This window comes from Schistocerca cancellata, chromosome 4 (assembly GCF_023864275.1).
Source record: "Schistocerca cancellata isolate TAMUIC-IGC-003103 chromosome 4, iqSchCanc2.1, whole genome shotgun sequence".
In the NCBI taxonomy this organism is placed as follows: Eukaryota; Metazoa; Arthropoda; class Insecta; order Orthoptera; family Acrididae; genus Schistocerca; species Schistocerca cancellata.
In genome coordinates this window covers 43,616,694-43,643,571 of record NC_064629.1, presented here as the reverse complement: position 1 = coordinate 43,643,571, position 26,878 = coordinate 43,616,694, and the positions used below count along the sequence as shown (strand labels likewise).

At 37.4% G+C, this 26,878-nt stretch overlaps 1 protein-coding gene across 1 annotated transcript in view; it reads right to left on the bottom strand.

Moving 5' to 3' along the window:
* LOC126184776 (cytokine receptor-like) overlaps positions 1 to 26,878 on the bottom strand; it is a 430,688-nt gene that overhangs the window by 102,348 nt on the left and 301,462 nt on the right. Inside the window, exons 11-14 of the mRNA XM_049927330.1 lie at positions 13,435 to 13,590; positions 2,050 to 2,223; positions 1,807 to 1,964; positions 1,505 to 1,616 (exon numbers count right to left, since the gene is read on the bottom strand). Of these exons, the coding sequence (XP_049783287.1) occupies positions 1,505 to 1,616; positions 1,807 to 1,964; positions 2,050 to 2,223; positions 13,435 to 13,590 (600 nt within the window). The remainder of the gene's footprint in view (positions 1 to 1,504; positions 1,617 to 1,806; positions 1,965 to 2,049; positions 2,224 to 13,434; positions 13,591 to 26,878) is intronic.

Genomic DNA, 26,878 nt, shown 5'->3' with positions numbered 1-26,878 from the left:
TACTGTAATCAATCCAAGCATACATACAGCAACAGAAGAAATAGTAAAAAAAGTTCTTAAAAGTGTCATTAACTGGTGGTCTGTGAATGAGCTTACTTTCAATTTTAAAAAGACATAACACATCCAGTTCTATGCATCTATAGGTACTATACCAATTATAAGTATAACACATGGTGAGAAAATAATAAACACTGTGGAAATGTCAAAATTTTAGGTGTCCATATTGATGAGAATTTAAACTGTAAAAAGCACATTTTGGAAATCCTAAAACAACTTAGTTCAGCCACATTTGTACTTAGAATCATTACAAATTTTGAGTAGACACAAATTTTCATTCAGTAATGTCATACGGAACAATGTTCTGGGGTAACTCATCCGTAAGGAAGAAAATCGTCATTTCTCAAAAATGTGCCGCAAGAATAATATGCGGTGCACACCCCTGATCATCTAGCATACATCTGTTTAAGCAGTTGATTCACAGTATACTTATTCCCTTATTAATTTTGTCATAAATAATCCACTGCAGTTCAAAAGGAACTATTATGTACATAATTACAAAGTGAGAAGACAACTGACATTCTTTACTCTGCATAAAAGGTGTGCACTCTGCTGCAACTAAAATTCTTGAGCTTTTACCCAGAAATATAAAATGTCTGACATACAGCAAAGTAACTGTCTGAAAAAGTTTCTCCTTGACAAATCCTCCTATTTCACAGAAGGATTTCTATTATTGTAATGCATAAAAAGTGGTGGGTAGGAATCACTATCTCACATCTGTATATTTAAAGGAATGTAGATATTCATCATACTGCACATTAATTTGTGATGTAAATGTAAAATGACTCATTCGACATCATTATGATTTATCATGCAAATGATCCATTGAACATAAAACTACTTACTAAATCTTCACTTTTGAAGCATAGAAACTAAAATCCTATTTCATTTATGTACAGTCACCTAAAAAACTTTGTTAGTAACTTATCTTTGACAGTGTTTCAAGTAAGGCATGGAGATCACACATGAAGTTAACTTCACCAATTTTGCATGTTGATGCACATTCAGTGAAACCTGGTGAGAGTGAATCTTCAACTATCTTGAGATTTTACCTATATATTTTTGTCTGATGACTGTTTAGACTGAAAAAATTTTGTGAGTAGCTCAGAATTTTGGTGGAGGCGCTAATACTCTTAATTTTATACAAGAATGTGTAGCCTACATGTAAATTATTTTCACATCTGGTATTAAAGCTGTGAAATTCATAGCTCACCCTAAATTCTCTCTTATCCTAAACCACAAAAAACCATTCAATGGTAATGACACTATCAAGAATGTGAGTTTATAGTAACATTAGAGGGATTTAGTCCTTATACAGTGTTTATATAGACATTATGGAACTTATCAGTAGCATAATATTGAAACATATATGCCTCAGTGACAACATTTAGTTCACAATGTTACATATTTCTGATGAACAAGTGCTAAAGAATTAATGTACACTTACCACCAACATCAGTTGTGATGTTAACAGGAGTGGTAAAATTTGAACATATAATTGTGCATGCAGACATTGACACTTCATATTGTGTAAAGCTTTTTAAATTCTCCAATTTTACCTGAAATAAATCATAACTCTTGGGGTAAAATAGTAATATAAAGTCTTGCAGCACATTAGTCAGTATGTAAAATATGTTGATAAATTAATTCTGTTGATTTATTTTCCTTTAAAAAATTCTTATCTTAAACAACATACGAAACAAAATACTTATCTTAAACTACAGATAAGGGAGCAGTTATGCTACAGACCTCTAGATGTTTGGCAGGTGCTGTTGTTAGTGATTTGCCATTGTAGTGTATGATATAATGCTGCAGGATACCATTCAAATGCTGTGGAGGTTTCCACCTCACCACCAACGATTGATTTGTAACATCACATAAACTAATGTTTTGGGGTAGCGATGGTGCTTTTAAAATAGACAAATATATTCCATTATTACTCATATGTGTAACAGGAGACCAAGAGTAACAAAAGACCTGTAATGTCCTTACCTGATTCAAATGTTTTGCAATAAATTCTGTCACTTTCTTCACCATATTTACTTATTTCTCCATCTTTAATGGCAACAGGAATGATATAAATTAAATATGTGGTATGTGGAAGCAGCTCTGTGACCACTGTTATTATTTCACCAGTGTTACTCTGCACTGTTTTGTTCAGTGGCACTGTGGATAAAAAGGGATACTGCATGCTCAGTTTTATTTAAAGTTGTCATCAATTATACAGCTAAGCACTCATATTTATACTGACACAATCATTCAGTTATAAATGGCACAAAACATTTTATATGAACTACAGTGTCTTATGAGAGACATATGTTTAGTAATAAAGCATTGGGTTCAGTGCTAAGCTATTACCACCCAGAACTAGAAAACAGAATTTAAATACTGGAGGGGTAATTTGTAATACATTAATTTCATAGACAGAAAAACAAGCCCCATAATAGGAGTAATAATTATGAAATTTTACTTTGCATACCACCATCAGTCAGAATGCATATTTTATACTTAGTAGATTCTCTGTAATGTGGAACATAGTTTACTTAAAAATATAGATGTAGGGTCATGTCTGCTATCATCCAGGCAAATTGTTGCTCAGAACATGTATTGCGTCATGAACACTGGCCAGGGGGCCAAGTTTATGCTATGGGGATGATTCACCTGGGCTTTCATGAGACATGGCATCATGACTGCTGTGGATGACATTTACATCTACATTAGTACTATGCAATTCACAATTAAGTGTTTGACAGGTGGTTCACAAAACCATTTTCAGACTACTTCTCAACCATTCCACTCTTGAAAAACATATGAGAAAAATGAATGAATAAATTTTTTCGTGTGAGACTTTATCACTCTTATTTTATTACAATGAACATTTTTCCCTATTTAGGGGGGAGTCAAAAAACTATTTTCACATTCAGAGAAGGAAGTTGGTGAACTGAAATTTCCTGAAAAAATCTCACTGCAACAAAAAAACCTTTGTTTTAATCTTTGCCATCCCAACTCATGTATCATTTCTGCGACCATGTCCCCTCTCTTTCATGATAATACAAAATGATCTGCCCTTCTTAGAACTTTTCTGATGTCCTCTGCCAATCCTGCTAGAGATCTCTTACCATTTAGCAGTATTTCAAAATGAGATGGACATTCATAATGCAGGCAATTTCTTTGTGAGGTTTGACACATTTTCTAAGGCTGCATTCACACTGCATGTCAGGAAGGGCCGGGATGAGATGTACTAGCTTGGCACATGTCTAGGCAGCACAAGCCCCCATCGTGAGTGTTCACACTGTGCGCTGGCCTGGGCGGCTGAAAATTCACGTCACTGATTTTTGAGTTTTAAAAACTCTTGGTATATAAGACTATGCCATATTGTTTTTTGAACTTATTTTTCCTATGCCACATTGTTTTGTGAACTTAATTTTTCCTTAAAAGCTTTACTTTCCAGGTGAAAAAAAAACATACCCACTTTTAATTTCATGTGATTTTTTATTCTGTAATGTTTCTCAATCAATTTTGAAGAAAGTATGGGGCTAAAAAAAGGTTTTTTTTTCTGTGTGTGTAGGTGGTAGTGGAGGATCTTAGCTTCTCAATAACCATTTACCTGTTTGTAATTCATAACAGTCATTATGAAATGATGCTATTTGTCAAATATGTGGCAACACTGACATGCCATAACATCTCTGGCACGCAAAATGTTCTGTCTATGTGATACTTTTGATGTGTAATGACATATATCTGAAGTGTGACAATAAATGTGCTCATTGTTTTAGCAAGTGGATCAACGGATTGTTATTTATAACAATAACGACCCCCACCCCCACATTGGTGACCCCAACGACAGTTTGTGACACTCTTCCCATGTTCTACCTGAGCTCAATAACAATGACAATAGTGTGTGTACGAGTGAACCACCTGTATCACCATGTGGCCTACGCAATGAGGTGTTGGTTCAAATGGCTCTGAGCACTATGGGACTTAACTGCTGTGGTCATCAGTCCCCTAGAACTTAGAACTACTTAAACCTATCTAACCTAAGGACATCACACACATCCATGCCCGAGGCAGGATTCACCACCCCTGTCACCATACTCCCACACATGTGGCACCGTGATTACATTTTTCCATCCAAAAGGGCTCAAACCCCGGCCCTGCCCTGCCCAGTTCCCCCTCCGGACGAAGAGGGCGCGACAGCTGCACCCTCCCCCCACAACAGCCAGAGCCTCATACTCTTTGGGCCAAGGCGGCCATTATGTTCTGTCTATGTGATACTTTCAATGTGTAATGATGTATATCTGAAGTGTGACAATAAAAGTGCTCATTGTTTTAACAAGTGGATCAACAGGTTGTTATTTATAATGATAAGGACACACACCCCCACAAATACATGCACTTGACTTCCGAATCTTGTAGTGAAAACATTTGATAGCAGGAAACTCACTGTAAGATACGTTTCTGACAACACATTACTGTGAGTGCAATATAGCTAAAAGTATAAAAAAAGTTTTTGGAATGGTGGTAACACTGATGTCTGTCTCCATTCACAAGTAAATGCTGCAACTGCAAGCCTCTGGAGTTTGCGTGTGTTTCGTGTAGTGTCAAAAACTGCAGGAAAAAAAAAACAGACCTTTTGTTGGTCTCTCACGTTATTTTAATGATCCATGTCCAGAAAATTCCAAACATATATGAATTTGTCCCGCCACATTGATCAATTACATGGGCTATAATAGTAATAATAACAATAATAAAATTTTGTTGTCATTCAGCTGATTACAGCAATAGACAAAGTCAAGAGCATATATTTCTACATAAACTACAATATTGATGTAAATTGGTTTACAAAAAAAAGGTACACATTAGAATGCAGTATTTTCATCTTCAAAAAATTCATCAGTGGTGTAAAACGGATTGTTCACTAGTAGCTTGTATAACTTAGCTTTAAAAATATTGACAGGCAGTTCTTTAAAGTCAGCACTTAGTATATTAAACATCCTTAGTCCAAGAACTAGGTAGGAGTTCTGCGATTTTGATAATCTATGATATGGCAAGTCTACAGATCTTCTGTTTCTAGTATTGTGGCTATGCATATCACTTCTCAACACAAAATTAGAAACATTGTTTCTAATGTACAATAAAACATTGTAGATGAATAAGTTTACTACTGTAAGACACTGCAATTTAATAAACAGAGGTTTACAATGTACTGTTTTATCAGAGTCTGTTATTATTCTTATTACTTTCTTCTGTAAAAGTAAAATGTCATTTACATGACAGCTACTACCCCACAGTAAGATTCCATAAGAAATGATGCTTTGGAAGAAGGTAAAATATGCTGATCTCACATAGTCATTGGGAACATGTCTTTTTAAATTTCTAATCAGGTAAATTACTCTTGAAAGCTTACCCAATATATTTTTAATGTGTGGTTCCCATGTCAATTTATGGCTTTACATTAGGCTACACTTGACATTATAAAGGAAAGCAATTATTTATTATGTAAATTGAGGGTGGAGGGGGGAGAAAGGAAAGGAAAGGAAAGGAAAGGGAAGGAACTAGTGAAAATGTGTTGTGCCTGTTCTTTCATATATGTCCAGAAGAACAAGCACTATGTGAATTCCGCAGCTGTGGTAGATATTATGTAAATTGAGTGTGGAAGGGGTGAGAAAGGAAAGGAAAGAGAAGGAACTAATGATATTAGCTGCATCAGGACTTTATGCAGAATCTGTGGTGATGAGTGAAAATGTTTGCCAGACTGGGAGTCAAACCTGGGATCTCCCACTTACTAGACAAAATGGCATTAACCACTGTGCTATCTGGACACAGTGTCAACCACAAATGCATGAACTATCTGGACTGTCCCAGTGTGCTCCCCAGCCAACTTACATGCCCACATAGCACCATCTAACTGCACTAATTTTAGACTCCCGCTGGAGGTTGAATGTAAATGTGCATGGGCACTGAAGGTTGTGGATTCACTGACATCAAGGCAAATCAGTTATATAAATATATGGTGTCTGTTCTTCTGGACATATCTGAAAGAACAGACACAACACAATCATATAACTGATTCACCACAATGAATACACAACCTTCAGTGTGGATGCACTGTTTGGCCTTCAGAGGGAATATAAATAAACAAGCATGGAGGACATGAGTGGGGACTGAGGATAGATGGCACTAGTGGAGAGTGTCAGTCAGCTGGGGAACATGCCAGGATAGTGTGCACATTAGTGATAAACATTATTTCCAGATGACACAGTGATTAATCCAGCTGCCTAGTAAGTGAGATATCCCAGGTTTGACTCCTGGTTCGGCAAACATTTTCACTCACGACCACAGATTCTGCATACAGTCCTGATGTTGGTGATCTCAGTAGTTCATTGCCTTTCCTTTGCTTTCTGCCCCCTACATCCTCAATTTACATAATACATATCACAACTGCAGATTTCACGTACTGTCTGCTCACACTGATATACAAAATTATTTGTTGTCAACATCCTGCAATTAGTAGAATTTACATTTTGTATTTGGAACTAGAAGGGAAGAATAAATTAACCTTATACTTTACTGTAGATGGACTATATTAAAAGCTTGCAACATTCACCTTAATTACTTCATAGTTGGAGATGAAAGTTGCAGAAGCCAAGAAATAGAATTACATTTATAGAAGTTCCTACATCTAAGTTGACTAATGCACAAGATGTTCTGTTTTGAAATTCTCACTTTCATATTACTGTTGGAGCATAGTACCACAAGTTGTAAATAATTACATCTCATTTCCATCCCTAAGGAGTTCTGATGTTTCTATTGTAACACAAAAAGAGAAGGAAGATTGAGATTTAATGTGCTGTTGATATCAAGGTAATTAGAGAGGGTTAACCAAAGGATTAATGGGGCAGGTTCAGTGTACCCTCAAACACTTCAGGGCAGTGCCAGTCAGTGCAGATGTGCAGGTCATTCTGTTTTTCCCCTTTCCCCTTGGCAGACAGAGCTGCACTGGCGAGGGAATCCCCCACTCTTCAACAGCTGACATACAGGACCATAGGTAACATAGGTGCAGCCACTCAGTTTTCACTGCCACCCAGTCTGTGCTATTTTATAGAATAATGACTTCATTACTTCATTGATATTGCAGTGAGTTGTCAAGTATTTAAGAACAGAAGAAAAAGGAAGTTACAGATTTATTCAATGTGTAGTGACAGACATTTAGGAGAGCATTTACTTTACATAAAGAAGTAAAAAATTATCTAGAAATATTTATTTGTATTACAGAATGGGTCATAATACATTTCAGTATCTGGTGCAGAACATTCAAGATCTGACACACATCAGGAAGTAACTAGAATCATCATCTTCAGTAATATCTTGCTGTGTATTTATCAAAGGTTTTTTTTTCATTTTGAGTTGCAAAAATTCATTATTTTCCTCACTAGCTTTTTATTTCTTCTTTCTTAATTATGTGGTAGTTGGCAGTGATGATGGTTCATTAACTGGAGCAAATGACTGACCTCTCAGAATGATCACCTCATCTTGTGACGCAGACTGATAGATGAAAATTCTACAGATAATGTCATTAAGCTCACTGGTTCTGTTTCCACTGACAAGGAAATGTGCATAGCTCTTAAATTAAGACACTGCAGTTTTTAAGAAATTCTGATAAAACAAAGGCCAAGTGAAACTACTTTACATTGGTCTTTTCCTTGGATCACTTGACTTGATTTTACCAAGTTTTTCTCTGTAAATGTATCTAAGATGTTTCCATTTGAATTTCACCATGTTAATGTGAAGAATAATAAAAAGGAATAAAAATGGGGCTCTTTCTCTATTTTCTATATGATTGTTTCAATTTAAGTTGTTTGTAATTGTATTCCCTTGGTATTTAGTTGGATGAACAGCCTTCAAATTATTGTGATTTATTGTGGAACCAAAATTTAACAGATTTTTTAGTACTTATTTGGAGGTCCTCAAGCTTTTTATTGTATAGGATCAATTTTCACTTTTCACACTATGCAGATATCTTGTCTCAATCATTTGCAATTCTTTCTGATAGTCTCATGCTGGTACTAGACAGTAAAAGACATCATCTGTAAAAAATCTAAGAAGGCTTCTCAGATTGTCTCATAAATCATTTAAAGTATCTCTCGTGTTTTTCTAGATGATTTCCTGTCCGTTGCTACAATTCTGATTCCATTACACACAACTGAGACAATACCACATAGGCATAGAATTTGATTAAAAGCTGCTAGTGGGGAACAGTGTCAAAGGCCTGTTGAAAATCTTGAAATTTCCATCAACTCGAGATCCCTTGTCTATAGCACTAATTACTTCATGTGTATTTCACAAAAGTGATATTTTCTTAATCTGTGATCAATAAATCAATTCTTCAAGGAACTTTATATTGTTTAAACACAGTACATATTACAAAATTCTACTGCAAATGGATTTCAGTGATTCTTGTCTATAAATCATCACATTACTTCTACTTCCTTTCTTACATACTGGTACAACCTGTGGAACTTTCCTGTCTTTAGGTACAGTTCTTCTGTCAAGTGAGCAGTTGCATACAGTTACTAAAAATGGAGCTATTTTATCAGCATGTTCTTAAATGAACCTAACTAGTGTGTAGTCTGGATGAGAAGAGTTACCTTTATTTAGTGCCTTGTTTCTTTACTATGCCAAGGGTATCTACTTGTAAGTTACTCATGTTGGTCTTGATTTGAATACTACCGAGCGAGGTGGCGCAGTGGTTAGCACACTGGACTCGCATTCGGGAGGACAACGGTTCAATCCCGTCTCCGGCCATCCTGATTTAGGTTTTCCGTGATTTCCCTAAATCGCTTCAGGCAAATGCCGGGATGGTTCCTTTGAAAGGGCACGGCCGATTTCCTTCCCCATCCTTCCCTCACCCGAGCTTGCGCTCCGTCTCTAATGACCTCGTTGTCGACGGGACGTTAAACACTAATCTCCTCCTCCTCCTCCTCCTTGATTTGAATACTGAAATATTTATGCATCTTCTTTGGTGACACATTGGAAATTTGTGTTCCATATCTCTGCTTTAATGGCACTGTCATTGGTAACATCACCACTGCTATCACACAATGTCTTGTGCTGGTATACTTTATGTATGATCTGAATTTCTCTGGATTTTCGCTCAAATTTTGAGACAGTTTCATTGTAGGAACTATTAAAATTGCCTTACAATGAAACCCGAACTAAATTTTTAGCTTCCTTAAAACATCACCAATTCTGAACTTTCTTTTTGTTTTAATCTGTCATGTTTTTCCATTGTTAGTGCTACAGTGTCCTGACCTGTTGTGCGTACCATGGGGGATCTGTTCAATCTCATAGTAACTTACTTGGTATAAATCTCCTAATGACAGTAAATATCATTTCTCTGAATTTAAGTCACATGTTGTCCACACTTTCACAAAGACTGTCTCTTAGGTAGGCATGAAGCAAATTGTTATCTGCTATTGAACTACATATATTTTGCATTTATTTTTGGTTGGTTTGGATCTTATGATATTCAGTCTCACTACAATAACCTCAACTTCATGAAATCACTGCAGAGCAACTTCTTCCTTTTGTGCTCGACGACTTACCTGATCGTAATGGTAGCTTCCAGCGAAATAATTGTCACTGTCACATGGCCAGAATCAGGCTATAATGGTTTTGAAGAGCATGACAGTGAATTCATGATGATGTCTTCACCATCAAACTTAACTGATCTGAACCTATTGGAAGACATCTGGGATGTTATCCAAAGGCAGGTGCAGATCTAAGGGATGGAGGGGGACATGGGCATGGGGGTCATCACCTCCCCAAAGAAAATGTTACTCTTAAGTGTTCCTATTTTTACATACGTTAGTTTCTAAATTTCTCTGCTCATTTTTGGGAATAAAGTAACATTTAAACTAAGAGTCTCAAAAATACCTTTTAATTTCTTGGAAGTTGTATCAAATCATTGTACTAAGCATTGATATAAACAAATTATCAATACTATTATTGTTATAAACAAGCTGGGATCCGTCCCAGAGCTGAACCCTAGAAATATTCCTGTTCTAAGGTGCACCAAGCCACTGTCTACTATTAAACAGGTAGTCATAATGTTTTAAGATCCTCTATTCTGTAGTCAGAGATGTGAAAAAAAAAAAAAAAATAACCTTCTAAAGCCAAGATCGTATAAATATTTCTTTGTTTAAAACAACTGGTTTAAATAGACTTTGCTGTCATCTTCAGGTCTTAAAAATCTTTTTGTTATAAAACATGTGCATTTTAATTTGGACCTCTTTCCATATTGTCACGTGGATAAAGAAAAACAGCACATGAAATGAAATGATGGTATGACATTATTGGCCAGGATATCTCATGTGGGGTAGTTTAGTTGCCTGTTGCAGGTCTTTTTAGTTGACACAACAGCAGTGACTTGCATGTTGATGAGGATGGAATGATGATGAGGACAACACAACGCCCAATCACCAAGCAGAGACTACCTCCGACCCAGCTGGCAATTGAACCGGGCCCCGTGCATGGCAGTCTGATGTGTTGAGCACTCAGCTACAGAGGCAGACAACAGCACATGAAGCACCTTGTGCAAATGACCATGTCCATATAGATACCATTCACAGATGCTTGTTACATCACCAAAACACAATACACAGTAGCACATCAGTTTACATAAGCTGTACATATTCTAAACATTGAAAATCTGCCTTAAGGATGTATTGTAAACATTGGAAATCCACATTAAGTTGGATTTTCAATATATATGGTACATGCAGCTTATGTAAACAGATGTGCTATGGTGTACTGTATTTTTGTGATGTAAGAATTATTTGTATGGTCCAACTTAAAACGAATACATTTCATAAATGTTTCTGTAAGACTTGAAGATGACAGCAAATTTTGACAAAAGTGGTTGTTTCAAATAAAAAATATTTATGCAGGCTTGGCTTTTAACACTTTTAGCAAGTAAAACATATTACTCCTTCTGTCTTCTCAAAATAAGAAATTTCAATGAAACAAAAATAATTAAACATGCATCAGACTTTTTTGTCACCTGCAGATACTTTAGTTCACTGGGACAATGAACAAATACTTTATGTATGCATAATCTGTTTCTTTCTGTGCCAGAGTAAAATTGATACATTTTTCTTAATAAAGCAAATGTGTGTGGTGTGTCCTATAGATACAGCTACTTCTTTAAATAAATGCATAAAAAAGATCTCATGACATAACCAATATATTACCACTGTGTTTCACTTTTTAATGAATACTAAGTGTCTAAATGTAGAATTATAGCAGATGTTCCATCTGACATTGATAAAAGAAGATATGTAAACAAATCTAACATTCTATCACTTTTTAAGTCCATGGCCTTTAATTTCCATAAAATTCCTCTGGCTTCTAAACCACATAATGTAGCAAAATTATTTAGCAATGTTCTGGTCACTATTGCAATTGGCAAGGCATATGAAATTGCACAGACAATGAAACTTTGACTCTAGTATACAGTCTTCCCTTTTTCCCTACAGTTTCTAACAAGGTGCATATATAAAATTCATCATATAATTGGATGTCAAGAGTGGAGAGGAAAGTAGCTGATATGTTACGTTGATTGTAATTGAAGATTAAATTTTACCATCCCACCTTGGTAAATTACAAGGGAACTGCATTTATGATGTGGTGCTGCTTGTCTTATGTTCAGTGGGGGGTAAGTGTGCTGTGTGCCTTCTGTAGAAGTGGTTTAGGCTGGGCATGATGGAGCAGCTTTGTAGGAGCAGTCCATCTATACATTAGCTACTGCCATTAGCCAAGACAAAGGAAGCTTGTAACCATCATTGCAGTTAATGAATCTACATACTATCTCTTCAGGCTTCTGTACCTTCCTTTTGCAGATAAGTGGCTGCCTAGTTAGCTAGCAAGCCTTCTCCAACTGTAAAAGTTCTTTGTAGAGATGATTTTACTGATTGCCTCCTTTTGTTCCCAATGTGGTCTACAGTATATGCATTTCTCATTTGACATTGTTTACATTGCAGATTTGGTGAGTCCTCTTGGTCAGCATAAATGATGCCAAATTCTTCTGTTATGGGTGACTGTGGGACACAGAGTGCAGATATCTGTTGATACTGGTGGCCTCCTAAGGACTATGTGCCAAATGTACTACCGAGAGATCTGTACACTTCCATGTCAATCCCTCATAGCTCCATTTATACCAATGCTTTCCTGCTGCTTTCTAAACTTCACAAAAGCTCTCTTGCATACTGTGTTTGACTAGCATTCCATAAAGAAATGATTTTGTGAATAAATGGCTAAGTAACAGCCTACAGGATTGTTCAAGAATGAATCTTTCACTGTGCAATGGACTGCATGATGTTTTGGAGCTGTGAGTGTGGGTTATGAGTCAAGCTTTGATAGCTCAGTCAGTAAAAGCATTGCCTGTGAAATGTGAACTTCTGATTTTAATACCCAATCTAAAATGCAGTTTTATCCAACCAGGAAGCTTCAATGAAAATGTCACTCTGTAATGTTAACCAAGTGTTGTACTCATTTGTGTGGTTTCATGATTTGATACACATACAGCACTCAAACAGCATTTACATATGTCTGTATCATAGTATGAAAAGTGAGGTCATTGCAACCATTTGGCAATAAATTTAAATGATTGTTGCTGCACTGAGTTTTATTTTATGCAAGGCCTTTCAAAGATAAAATATTTTGCTTCCCACATAACTCAACTGAATATCTCACTTATAGTTAATTTATTAATATAATAATGAATTTTTTACTGTGTAAGAAATTTTTATGTTAAGAATATATCAATTGGTTTTTGCATAAAATACTCCAGTGAACTTAAACATCATAAGATGCTGTTTGTTGGTAGACTTTCAGTTGCTTTGATTCTGATATTTTAAGTACCTTTAAATATTTTTTATTTTATTTGTATCAAAAGTACAATTTTTCACTCATTTATGTATGCTGTAAAGAGCTAACTTCCATGTATTTCGTCAATGTTACTACTAAAATTGTTAAGATAATTCACTGTAAACTACCTGTAAAATTGTCTGATTGTATTTGTTTTATTAATATTCACTATTGTAAAAATGTATTCATAATGCTATCAGGAAACTTGCCCTCCGCCACACACCGTTGGGTGGCTTGCAGAGTATAAATGTAGATGTAGATGTAGCCATCATACCATATCATGTATAACTTGACTTAATCTATTTCTCTTTGTATTTATGACAGAAAAAGATAAAAATAAGTCCAATAAAGTATTATACAATATAATATAAGATTGTAATTTTCTTCTTAAAAGCATAGTTATGTAGCATGTTCTTAATTTTCAAATCAGCAAGTATCTTGTACTATTACCTCCACACATAGAATCAGTTGAAACAGCCACTGGGCAGTAGAAGATACTATAAAATACATTCTCTTGTAAATTTTTAGCACAGTCTATATGGAATCTAACTTCAATAGAAGTTGAAGATCTGGCACTGACATGGAAAGTAGCCACCTTAAATAGTTCTGAAAAACAAAAAACAGTAATTATTTCTTGAACTTAGTTACATAGGGAGTATTTTGAAATTTGTATGATAACATTGGTGAGGCACAGACTAGCAGTTAACATACACTTCTATATATATAGTATTTTAAATGTGATTCACAAACTACCACTTACCCCCAGCAGTCTACACAGAACGTACAAGGTCTCTAACCTGGTCATAGGTTCTGTTCCAAAAATGAACAGAATAGAGACAGAAGTGATGACACTTTCTGCACTACAAATTCTATTGATTGGCGACTCCATGGAGTGTTCTGTGCACCACGACCAGATAATGGATGTAATTGGAAGAAGAAACAGCCTTGGTCGTATTTTTTTGTTTTATTATCTGCAAAATCGATTTTCGGTCACTTAGTGACCATCCTCAGTGCTGTAAGATACAATTAAAACTGTTAGGCACTCGTATTAACAAGCTTAGAGCGATCACATAAACTGTGATTGCTCTAAGATTGTTAATACGAGTGCCTAACAATTTTAATTGTATCTTACAGCACTGAGGATGGTCACTAAGTGAGCGAAAATCGATTTTGTGGATAATAAAACAAAAAAATACGACAAGGCTGTTTCTCCTTCCAATTATATGCTACAAATTCATTGGGCAATAGACTGCGCCGCTCCAACTGTCAACACAACTGGCACTGCTAAGAGTATATTATGTCTTCCACATCACTGGCAATGGGTTATACACAATGCTAGTGACTACTCTGAAGATCACTAAAACTTTGAAATATGTATCTATTTTGTACGAGCTGTAAATAAATAGTTGCCACTATTAAAGTTCCAACCCTCATATTCCTAGAATCACCATGAATCTAAATTTCTGACATGTTTTTAATAGTTGCTCATGAAATAATTAGTTTCTAAATAGCTGGCAATAAAAATTTCTTACACCTTTTGGGCTGTCTACAGTAAATCATTAAAATCTGTGATATTTATTTATTTATTTATTCCTTGTTCCGTAGATCAAGTTAGTGAGTCAATCACAAGGACATGGAACGTGTCAAATTGTACAGGTTTCAATTTAAACTTACAATAAATACAAGGGAAATTCAATGGCAAATTGTACATAGTTTAAGTAAGACATACTATAAATACAGTAACAGATACAATGTCAGCTAGATAACATAACAACCATTTAACAGAAAAAGGAGTTTCAAATAAAGGTTAAGGATAAGAGCACAAAGTTAAATCAGATATTTGGCCTACAAGAGTAAATACATGTACAGCCAATCTGTTGTTACAAAAAGTGTGCTAATGCCCAAATGCACAATAAAATCAATTGAACTACTTCTAGACACAATAAGTTTAGTGATGGTATACATTTTCTTTCAGATATTCATCCACAGTATAATAAGATTTCTCTGTCAGGTAATCTTTGAGAACTTGTTTAAATTTTGGCAGTTCTGTATGAACACATTTGATATGTAGTGGTAGAGCATTGAACAGCTTAATGCTGGAGTAGTAAACTCCTTTTTGTACAGTACTCTTATTTCTGTTCATGTGACATGGTTTCAACAAACATGGGTGGTATTTGACATAGGTTGTATAATCATATCATAAGAAATATCTTTTGTAAATGAATTACAGTTTCCTAATGTCTTATCAGCAAGCTGAATCGTTTCTCTTCCATCACCCATGAATGAAACAATACGATAGTTCAATTTAATTTCACCACCCATTATTACCCTCATATAAATATGAAAAAAACTGATACCATTTTGATTAATTGACCCTGTCCAATATTACAAGATTTTTACATTTAAGATTGTGTCCAACTTTAGTTTTTTCTATATTTTGAGAAAACTGGCCTTTTCCCAGTTGGAGAAACCTTACTGAGATATAAGTGATATATTTGCAAATTTGTGCAGATAGTGCAGCTGCTTCATCTGTGAAAGTTTAAAGATTATGACTGATGTTTCCTGCCAATTTTTTAATATGCAGCAGGGTCAGCAGTGCTTGTATCACACTCCCCTAAGACACATCCAATTACTTCTGTACCTATAGATGAATCTCTTGAGCAGAGTAATCTGATGTGTTCTACCTGTCAATCATTCTCTTTCAAACTGTTACCAAGTCCTTCAGTAATGCACTTTATTTAATAAGCATTGACATGGCAATGAACCCCATGCTCTTAAAAAGAGACTATAAAATTGTTACAACTCTTTTAGAATGTTATGGACACAGAACGACTAAGTGGCTGGATGTGTAAATGTCACACAACTTATCCAAAGACCTGGGGGTTTAATCCTCAGTCAGTCCCAAGATTTTGTTCTGTCACATATCACCTCTTTTGACCTCTGGCAATAATTTGTATACATGAAAAATACAAAGTCTCACTATGGTTACGAGACCCTGTTAAACTGTACGTCGTCCTGTGACTAGCAAGTTAAGTCAATTCAAAGGCATACCATCTCCAATATGACCAGGCCTTGCAAAGCACTGTGGTCTTCAAACCAATGCTTAAAATTGATGAAAACAGTGAAGTTAAACAGAAAATATAGTATAATTAACAATATAGTGGTATCTGCAAGAAAGCATGACACTGAAAACTAGTTTAAAACAGTTGATACCAGTGATAATTTCAGACAAAGTCAATTTTGTAGAAAAGAGAGTGAATGCCTCAACAGACTCCAGACTCTGTAAGTCCTTAGAGTTTTCTGCCAAGATATGAAACTCTATACCAGGTATTACTGCAAAACAAGTTTTGGGTGCTTCATTCAAATGTAGATATGTTAGTTACAGCAACCAGCAATCAAAAAATTGTGACCAACTGAAGTATATGTCTGCAAACAAAAATACAAAAATTTCAGGAAACATCACTGAAGTAAATATTTATTCAAATAATCATGGATGTGGACTTGCAGACATTCTCCATAAGCATTAAAATCTAAAGAAATGTAACCATGAGAAACTATGGGCATAAAAATGTACTTTGAAATTTACATGAAGCAAAGAATAATTGCTACTGGAATAATGCATAGGCATGACCTCACATCCACTTGAAGTGTAAATGCTGAAGTCAAGGAAGCACAAAGTTCCAAAAATTTTGTAAAGTGTTTGTGAAGACCAGATATCTTGGTATATCTTTGCTTGAAGATGCAACTATTCAAAATATGACATGCATCTGAATAGAAGAGGCAAGTCACTGATGAGGGAGAAAACCTGTAAAATGTTGAAAATACACAAAAAGCAGAATGACTAGTCAGTTCCAGCTACTTCAGTAAACTACCAGCACTCTTCTGAAGGTAACCACACAGCTAATGAATCTACTGTGCAGGCAAAAACATATCAATTTAAGAGCATGGACATGCCAGGCATTTGTGGTAATAACAACACCAATAACAGCAGCATCAACAGAAATGGTCACAGCACTAACACAGCCACAACACTCCTAAAAGCAGTGGTGTAGGAACACTGTTCACGTTTACGTCGCACTTCACTTAGCGTAGACCGGGACTGTGTTCTAGGCATGCCCGATGTTAACTGACTGGGCCCGGCCCGTGCTGCTGGAGTTGTTGTTGTTTTTGTTGTTGTTGTTGTTGTTATGCTGGCAGAGGTCGCGTCCAAATTCTCGTGTGCCCTCTGGTGGACGGGACTCTACTTGCGGCAACTACCATCCGTGACACGCCGTGCCAATGTGCGCCTCCCACGATCTTTCTGGTGGCTACTGCAAGAGGCAGCGCCAACAACAGCAGTAACAGCATCATTAACAACCTTGAGAGGGGCTAGCCCATCAACAGGAGTAATAGCAGGATAGAGAACTGTGTCAGCACCAGCAACAACAACAACAACAACAACAACAACAACAGTGATTGCAACAGTAACAATAGCAATGGAAACCACAGCACCAACAACAGTAGGAGCAGCTGACTCACTAATAATTGCCACAGGAAACAGCAACAGCAGTACCACATTCCTTAAGGTAGACACAGAGGTCAAGTAAATTTCCTTTACTGAATGAGAAATATACCAGGAAAGAAAGAAAATTGTAACAAATCAGTCTGGAAGTAAGTCCACTAAATCTTATCAATTTCTGAAAGAAACTGATTTGAATAATACAGTGATGTCATTGATGGTATCTATAAGATATGCATTTTTATCAAAATATTCAGGTCCTCCTTTCCTCCAATCCTGCTTTCAAGTTGTTTCTTGAGAAGTACACACAATGGTCAATACCAGATGAGAGCACTCTGAGGAAAAGTTACACTCAGCCAATTTATGAGAACATTTAAGAGAAAATAAAACAGGTGGTTGGCAAATGTGAAGGGGGAATAATTTTGGATAAAATTGCCAATGAGCTGCAAAGATATAGTTTGAATGTGTTGGTTTTTCCATTATATTGAGAATGGGGACAACCTATGGTTTTCAAAATGTACCATCTCAAGAAGGCAAATGCCTGCACAATAATGTGATCATTCAGCAGTTCTTGTATGAATCTGTGACCAGGGGGTATACAGTACAAAACAATTAGGTTTGCAATGACTGATCAAGCACAGCATGCTTTTGGCACTCGAACAATAGAATGGCATGTAGCACAACACAACCATTTGACACATACACTGAGGTAACAAAAGTCATGGAATACCTCCTAATATTGTGTAGGACCTCCTTTTGTCCAGCATAGGGCAACAGCTCAACATATCTTGGACTCAACAAATTGGTGGAAGCCCCTGCAGAAATACTGAGCCATGCTGCCTCTTTAGTTGTCCATAATTGTGACAGTGTTACTGGTACAGGATTTTGTGCATAATCTTACATCTTGATTATGTCTCATAAGTATTCAGTGGAATTCATGTCAGGTGACCTGGTCCCTGAATCATTTTTAAAACTATCCAGAATGCACTTCAAACCAATCGCAGACAATTGTGGACCAGTAACATGGTGCACTGTTCTCCATGAAAATTCCGTTGTTGTTTGGGAACACAAATTCCATGTATGTTGCAAATGATCTCCAAGTAGACAAACATTGCCATTTCCGGTCTATGATTCGTTCAGTTGGATGAGAGTGAGCCGTGTGTACTTCCATCTTTCCACGGCTCGTTTCCTGAGCGTCGTGTGGAGCCAATATATTTGGTAACCGACTGTGTTTGGGCGTGATCGGGCTCTAGCATCTCACTGCTGCCTTTTATTGCTTCGCTTGTATTTCGTTTTTCCGTGGTTGTTCAGCGTTGGTCTTTTATGAAGCTCTTTCATTTGAACTCCCGCCCGTAGTGTACCCACTATCGATTGCGAGTTCTGTCTTTGGTGTACTTAGAAACCATAGGTTGGTAACACGACCGACTCACGTGTTTGCTGCAGCAGACTCTTTGGCCTGTACTATTTATAGGTGAGAGTGGTCACACTGGAGGAGGTTGTCGCGCAATGGCCTTCATGTTTGCTCTGGTGACGTCAACATCCTGCCTTCCGCGGACGGGTGTTGTTATTGAACCTGCACTTCTACCCGTGGAGGAACGCCGGACTGGTTGGGCCCCTCTGTCCACTCTTCACTGGTTGTCCATGGGAGGCGGATGGCAGTCTAATCATCGCCAGCGTCGACGAAGGCAAACAAACAGTAACCATCATAGGGCGGTGGAGCCACTGTTCGGCGTGGGTTCGAATCCGGGAGCAGTTCGGCTGGGTCGGTGTCTGCCGGGACGACTGGGGACGGCTCAGAATTGTGCACAGCAGTCCCGGACAAATGACGAAGTGCACCGAGGGAAAGGAGAAAAGAAGTTAAGTGTGAATGTTTCAAGTTGATTGTCCTTTAGGATTGAGTTCATCCAGTCGTCTTTCCCGCCTTGTGGCCACCGATGTGGCAATCCTCTGTTCTGTTCACTGCTGCAATTCTGACAATGCAGATTCCTCCATGCATCATTGCTAACCAGTGTAGTGGTGTATTTTGGTAGTTATTTGTGTACGTTTGCACTTCTTGGGGTTCTTGGGGGTTTGAGTCCTGTCACAGAGCGATAAGGGGTCACATTGGTTTCGGCTTGTCAGTTGGACGGTGTTGCCTTAGAGGTTTGTTAACATTGGCATCTCAGCATTGTCTAGCACTACTGGGACCTAAGGAAGAACATTGTGCTGATTAGGGAATGTTGTTACACATTCTTGTTTTCGTTTCGATACCTGTATTTGTGAAGGCAACAGCATGAAGTAAGATCTGTTCTGAAGCTATGCTGGATCTTGCACTCTTGGGATTTTTGGTTTTGTTTTGATCCCGACTGTTTGGGTGTCAGGAATATGGAACTGTGTTGTTAATGTTTGGCCTGAACAGCGGATACACGGCTAGTTTCGTACGTGTGTAGTGGCATGGCATCCTCGTGAAGACGTGCCCACTAGATTGCTATTGCGTCTTCTCAAAGTTTAATTTCTACCTTACTAAAACCCCGTTGTTAAAAGGGAGGAAGAAAAAAAAGCTTTAGAAATACCTTCTATTTGCATTAACTATCTTACCTGTCACTTAAGTAAATATATGCTCAGTGATTAAGCTAATGGGAGCACCTATCCTAAAAGCAACTAGCGCACTTCTGTTATGGTGGCCCTCATGCCTATTTTGGTCCAAAAGATTGTATAAACAGGCTTACATGCTCCGTATCAAACTTCTGATGTTGTTTTTGAGTGGTTGTGGATTATTAAAATTGATTATAGTGCAAACATTTGTATTTTACGAACCATGCTTATAAGTTATTAATGTGATTGGCTGGAATATAATACGAAAGTTTTAGGACCATAGGTTGTCCAGGTAGAAATTTTAAAGCCATGCTGTGTTGTGAATTCATGTATTTATGTTTTATATTGCAATGAGAATTTAAATGTGGTAAACCCACGCTTTGTGATTAATAATTAAAGATTTGAGAGTGCATTCACTTTGCGCTTACTTATGTGTTGTGTTATTATTATTTTTAAAAATTATAATAGGAGTTTTAGTTCTTAAATTAAAGCCTTTCCAATTCGAAAGTGGTGTCCCTCCCATTTTGGGCAATTGTAAGCATTGAAGCAGGATTTACATAGTTGGGTGTTACATGTTGTATGTTATAAATAAATTATTTATGTGTTAAATCACATCTGATACGTCAACCCCTTGGCCCTATCCACACCTCGGTCATAGTCTTTTAGTATTAAATGATCAAACCACCGTTCCAGAGAGGAGACACTCATTTCCATATAAACACAACCCACACCATTATGCACTTGTACAGTGCCTTTTTAACAGCTCGGATCCATGGCTTCATGGAGTCTTCATAACACTTGAACCCTACCATCAGCTCTTGCCAACTGTAATCAGGACTCGTCTAACTGACCGATATGCTCACGAGCACAGGAGAGGTGCTGCAGGTGATGTCATGCTGTTGGCAAAGGCACTCACAGCAGTCATGTGCTGCCATAGCCCATTAATGTCATATTTTGCCAAACTGTTCTAGTGGACATGCTTGTCATACATCCCACATTGATTTCTGTGGTTATTTCATGCACTGTTGCTTGTCTCTTAGCATTGACAACATTATGCAAGTGCCGCTGCTTTCGGTAATTAAATAAAGCTATGAGGCACTGTGTTGTCTGTGGTGGGAGGTAATTCCTGAAATTTGATATTCTCAGGACACTTTTGACACTGTGGATCTCGGAATGTTGAATTCCCTAATTGTTTCCAAAATGGAATGTGCCACGTGTATAGCTCCAATTACCATCCCCGTTCAAAGTCTGTTAGTTCCCATTGTGTGGCCATAATTGTGGCAGGAACCTTTTCACATTAATTATCTAACTAAGTACAAATGACAGCTTCACCAATGCCCTGGCCTTTTATATCTTGTGTACACAATACTACCTCCATCTGTACATGTGAATATTGTTATCCCATGACTTTTGTCAACTCAATGTTTTGCACGTGGTTTACATCGTGTTTATGAAATTATGAGGGAAGATTATAGTAGGATAAATGATTTCTTTGCTGCTCTGAAGATTCTCAAAAAAGTGTCCCAGTCATCAAGTTTGTACAAGGTGGAGTATTTGGATTAGATGCAGAGTTTTCTTGTGTGAAAACTTTGATAAAATCAGACACTTCATATATGTCCTAGACTCGATGGACATAGCAGCCATTAAGCAGGCACGACATTTAGTTGACAACAAAGACCTAGAACTGGATGTTTTTGAAGTGTACAGCTAAAAGTATTTGCCCAATATGATTACGAGTTTGTAAGAAGACAGTATGGAGAAAGAACAGAGGAAGAAGTTGATGAGTGTTTGGGACATCCTTCATGGATTTGTTAAAGGCATATTCAAATTAAATTTGAGGAAGAATATTGATGTTGAAAACTTTGCAGCTTTGACTGAACTTCTTTTACATGTGCTGACAAGATACAATCCATTGGTTTCTGTATAAGTTGAGCAGATTTTCTTCATATGTAAGGAGGTATTGAACCAATTTATCTGAAGATAATTCTACACAAGTCAATGATACTCCAGTCCCAGTGATTGGGGATAGAGGTGGTCGGTCACCCCATAACAGGTAGATTTGCTCTTTATGATGGGTCACCATCCTGTCACCCACATCCAATATGAACACGTGGCAGCTCCTTTGTTGCCGTATAACTACCAGGATCCATTTGTCCTAATGCCCAAAGCCTCACACCCACAATTGGGTGCCTTATGTCAAGTGTGGAGTTGGCACAGCAGGCACTGCAACTGGCATCAGCAGCAGGAGGTCCAGAGGTGTAGACCATGCTGTGGAGTAGCTCTGACAGACTCTTCTCCCCAATAAGTTTACCCCTGTATAACTCTGAAAGAGAGTTAAGGCATTGTTTGTAAGTGATTCACTGACATATTTCTTGAGCTGTGTTTTGAAAGTGTGGACAAGTCTCTGAGATTCCATGTTGGCCTGGAGGTGCAAAGGTGTTGAATTCCATTATGCCAGCAGAAAGTGGCAAAAAGCTGTGCTCAGAATTGGGGCCCATTATGTGACACAATCATGTGGGGAAGGTCTTCTATGGCAATTATTCTGGTGAGCACCTTAATGCTAGCCTCCACAAAGATGGAATGGCAGCTAACAATGTATGGAAACTGAGAGAAAGTGTCAATGACAGTCAGTCAGGTGGTGTCTGGAAAAGGGCCGGCAAAATCGAGATGGAGGTGCTGCCTGCTGTGATTCACATTTATGACTATTCCAGATGAGTTGCTCAATATGCATGTCAATTCCCAGACAGTAGGTACAGTGCCTGTCTAGCATCTTGGTACAAGACACGCACCAGTGCCCACAGTGCAGGGGATGTTGGATACCTGGCTGAAGGAGTTCCAGAAGGAGGGAAGGACCACTTGTGGATTTTTGGTCTGTTTGTAAAAAAAAAAGACACTGTACACAGCAATCAACCTATGATGGAGGTAGAAGGACTGCTGTTGGGGCTAAGAGTTCTGACCAGTCCAGCCATCACTGCAGGATGTAGTGATGCACTTCCTGTAATATTGTATCCTTGCCCACGGTGCCCGTGATTTCAGATTTGGTGAAGGGAAAGTGGTCCTTAGCTTGTCGGGCCTATCCTCTAAGAGGAAACAGAGGACCTCATCTCGATTGAATGCCGGATTGGGGTCTATCGGGAGGCGTGACTGGGCGTCAGCATTTGTGTGGTGGTTAGTGTTCTAGAAATGTATTTCATAATTATATTTGCTGAGAAAAACAGCCCATCACTGAGGATGGTGGTCCATTCAATCAGGCAGCTTAGCAGCCTTGCTGAAGAGCAATAGCAGTGATTAAGTGGAACTTGGGTCTGTAGAAAAAAACATGGAAGTTTTTCAGTGCAAAAATGATCGTGAGTGCATCCTTTTTGATCTGGGAATACTTCTTGTGGGCGGTGTGGAGCATTTTTGAAGTTTAAGCAATTGGCTGTTTGCAGCTGTGAGCATTACAGTGCACTAATATGGTGCCCAAGTGCTATCCAGACACATCAGTCACCACAACCAACTTCTTCACCAGTTGGAATTTGGCGAGGCAAAGCACAGGGTGTAAGGACTGATGAGGATCTGGAATGACCATTCACAAACTGCTGGCCAATAAAATGAGACCCTTGTCTTCCTAAGATTGTTAAGTGGTTAACCAATCTACACAGCATCAGGAAACAATTTACTATAATAAATGATTTTGCAGAGGAAGTTGGAGTGGCACAGATAATCCAATAATGAAATGAGGGCTTGCTGATTTTTTTAATGTGACTTGCATTGTGAAGTTTACTTTACTTACTGAGGCCTCCAGAAAAGATGTCTGGGCTTTCATTACAGACGTTTTCTAGTTCCTTAAAAAGAATTTGGTCAGAGATAAGGTTCACTGAATCATTGATGGCAAACACAAGAGTGGAAAAGTTGTCTAAGCTAAAAAGGTTTGATGTGTTTGTGCTGTGTAGCATGAGGAAGGTGAGGTGTCATATGACATTGTTGTAAGCTGCTTCAACGTAAATTGACCTTTGATCAGAATCTTTGGCTTGTTATAAGTTATTAGGTGGCTAGCAGTGGGGTTGAGAGATGTCACACCAAGCAGGAGGTATGTATGAAAGTTCAACAAGGAATATGATGCTCCAGAGTGTACCTGTTGTCGAATGTCTCTGTTGTACATTTTAAGCACGATACCTTCATTGCATTTTGAAAGTTCGAGGTGTGTACACTAAAATCCAGTTGATCCTGCCAAGCAGAGTTCCAGAACAAGGGTGCTCGACAGTCGGAAGTGAGATGTCTGTCTGTGTCAAAAAGTTACACATTGTGCCCAACTGTCTGGGCAGTCATCCTGGGAATGCTTGAGAAAACAATCTGGTCATGATGGGAATGTAGGCCTGTTGAGCAACAAGATTTTGTCCCTGGTTCATGAGGCAAAGCCAGTGTACAGTGATGTTTACTTTCGACATCAGCTACTTCCTCCTCATTGGCTAAGCTGCACACATTACCCAGGTCAGAACTGATGGCCACCACATCTACCCAAGATACTAAATGCTGGTTGACTAACTGGAAGACTTTGAATGATTGAGCTAATTACAAGACTTCCTCCAAAACGAGGTCATCGAACTCTAAAGCTTTTCGACATACTAGCTTGTCTGAAGCCACACAAATAATGGTATCCCAAGTCATAATTTGCATATAAGATTCCTTACTAGTGGGAGTAATGAACTTTCTGCTGAGACACTGTAGTTCACGTCCACGTGTGCTTTGACTGGTTGGGCTGTTTTTGACATTGATAAAATGGCACTCGTGACTATATAATGTGATAATGCCAATGAAAATGGGCACTTAACAAAGCACACATTTCATCAAAACTGAGCTGGACCAGTTCAGTGAGGTGGTCAAGCTTGCAAAGGAGCTGATATGTCTGGGGTGGAATCCAATACAAAAAGAGAAAAGCATGATTCAACAGTTTCAGGGTCTTTTATCTTAAACAAACTGAAGTCCAGATGGAGTCATTTATATTAGATTAGATTAGATTAATTATTCATTCCATTGACCCACAAAAGAGGGGATCCTCCTGGGTGTGGAACATGTCAGATAAACACATTACGAAAATGTAATTAGAAAAACTTGAGTTTCACTAATTTTAATGATCCTCAGTCAATAAACAGTAAAATTATGTACATTAATTAAAATTAAACTTCTAATATTTACAGGTTTAATACTTACATCTGCTTTCATTAAATCCATCATTCACACAGTAGCTAGTTATTTGGCTATTACAACCAAGTATTGTCAAAAATTAAAGTAAATTATTCATTTCAATGATCCTCAGTTAAGAACAGTCGAATTATGTACAAAATTTAAAATTAAACTTCCACTATTTACAGACTTAAGACTTACATCTGCTTTCCATACATTCATCATTCACACAGTAGGTAGTTACTTGGCTGTTACAACCAAGTATTGTCAAAAATTAAAGTATAATAAAAATTAAAGTATAATAAATTTTCATTAAAATAGTCTACTGCACTTGTTGAGAAATTAATGGATGGAATAGGAGTTGGCCACCAAAAATTCTTTTAAATCATGTTTAAATTGTGCCTTATCTGAAACTAAACTCTTAATAGTTGCTGGTAACTTGTTGAAAATATGCATTGCTGAATACTGGACTCATTTCTGGACAAGAGTAAGTGATTTTAAATCTTTATGTATATTGTTGTTATTCCTAGTATTGATACTGAGTACTAGGCAGTTAGCTGGAAAAAGAGATGTATTATTTACAACATTTCTCATATGCATCTTTGAAGGCCTCCTGGCACTTCTGTCCTTCCGACTGCTGTTTAAAGAATGGTTGAAAAATGACCTCTATGGACAAGCCCAATGGTAGCTGATGCTTCTCTGGGTCTGCCTTCACACAGGGTAATGCCTGGTCTGACCAATATCATCATCACTTATGTTGCTCTCACAATGTAAATGCTAATGTCCTGTAAGTCAACTGATATATTTTACAGTTCGAGTTCAACACAAGTGTCATAGGCATTGTACACAGTCCAAAAGAACTAGCCACAAGAATAATCCACAATAACAGCAACACTTTTTGAACACTGTTTTCCAAATAAAATTACTAAATGTAATACCACAAACTTTTCAAAGAAACCTCGGAATACTACAAGTATTAAAGTGTCTTCAGAAAGAAAAAGAAAACTGTACGAGACAGCAAGAACTAGTAAAGATCCAGAATTGGTTTTCCACTATAAAAATTATTGTAACATACTAAGAAAAGTTGTAAGGAAATCAAGAAATATGTATTTTAGAGAAGAAATTAATAACTCCAACAATAAAATCAAATCAATATGGAATGTTGCTAGAAGGGAGACAAAAAAAATAACCACTGGGGTAGGTAGTATTACTGTTAAAGAGAATGAGACCATCTTAACCAACAGTGCACAGGTAGCCAATGTATTTAATGATCACTTCTTAAGTGTAGGAGAAAAAATTGGTGAGAATAGTTCAAAAGAAGAAGCCAGGCAGTACATGGAAGAGTCAGTTTTGAAAAATTTTAGTCAGATTAAGTTTCATCTAACAACCTCTTGTGAAATAAGGAACATTATTAAATCTTTAAAAAATAAATGTTCTGTTGGAGTAGATGACATCTCTAACAAGTTATTAAAACAATGTGGAGCAATTACAGCTGATGTTTTGAGTCACATATGTAATGCATCACTGACTCAGGGTATTTTTCCAGACAGGTTAAAATATGCCATTGTCAGGCCTCTCTACAAAAAGGGGGAAACCCAGATGTCAATAATTACCAGCCAGTATCCTCGCTTACAGCATTTTCAAAAATCTTTGAGA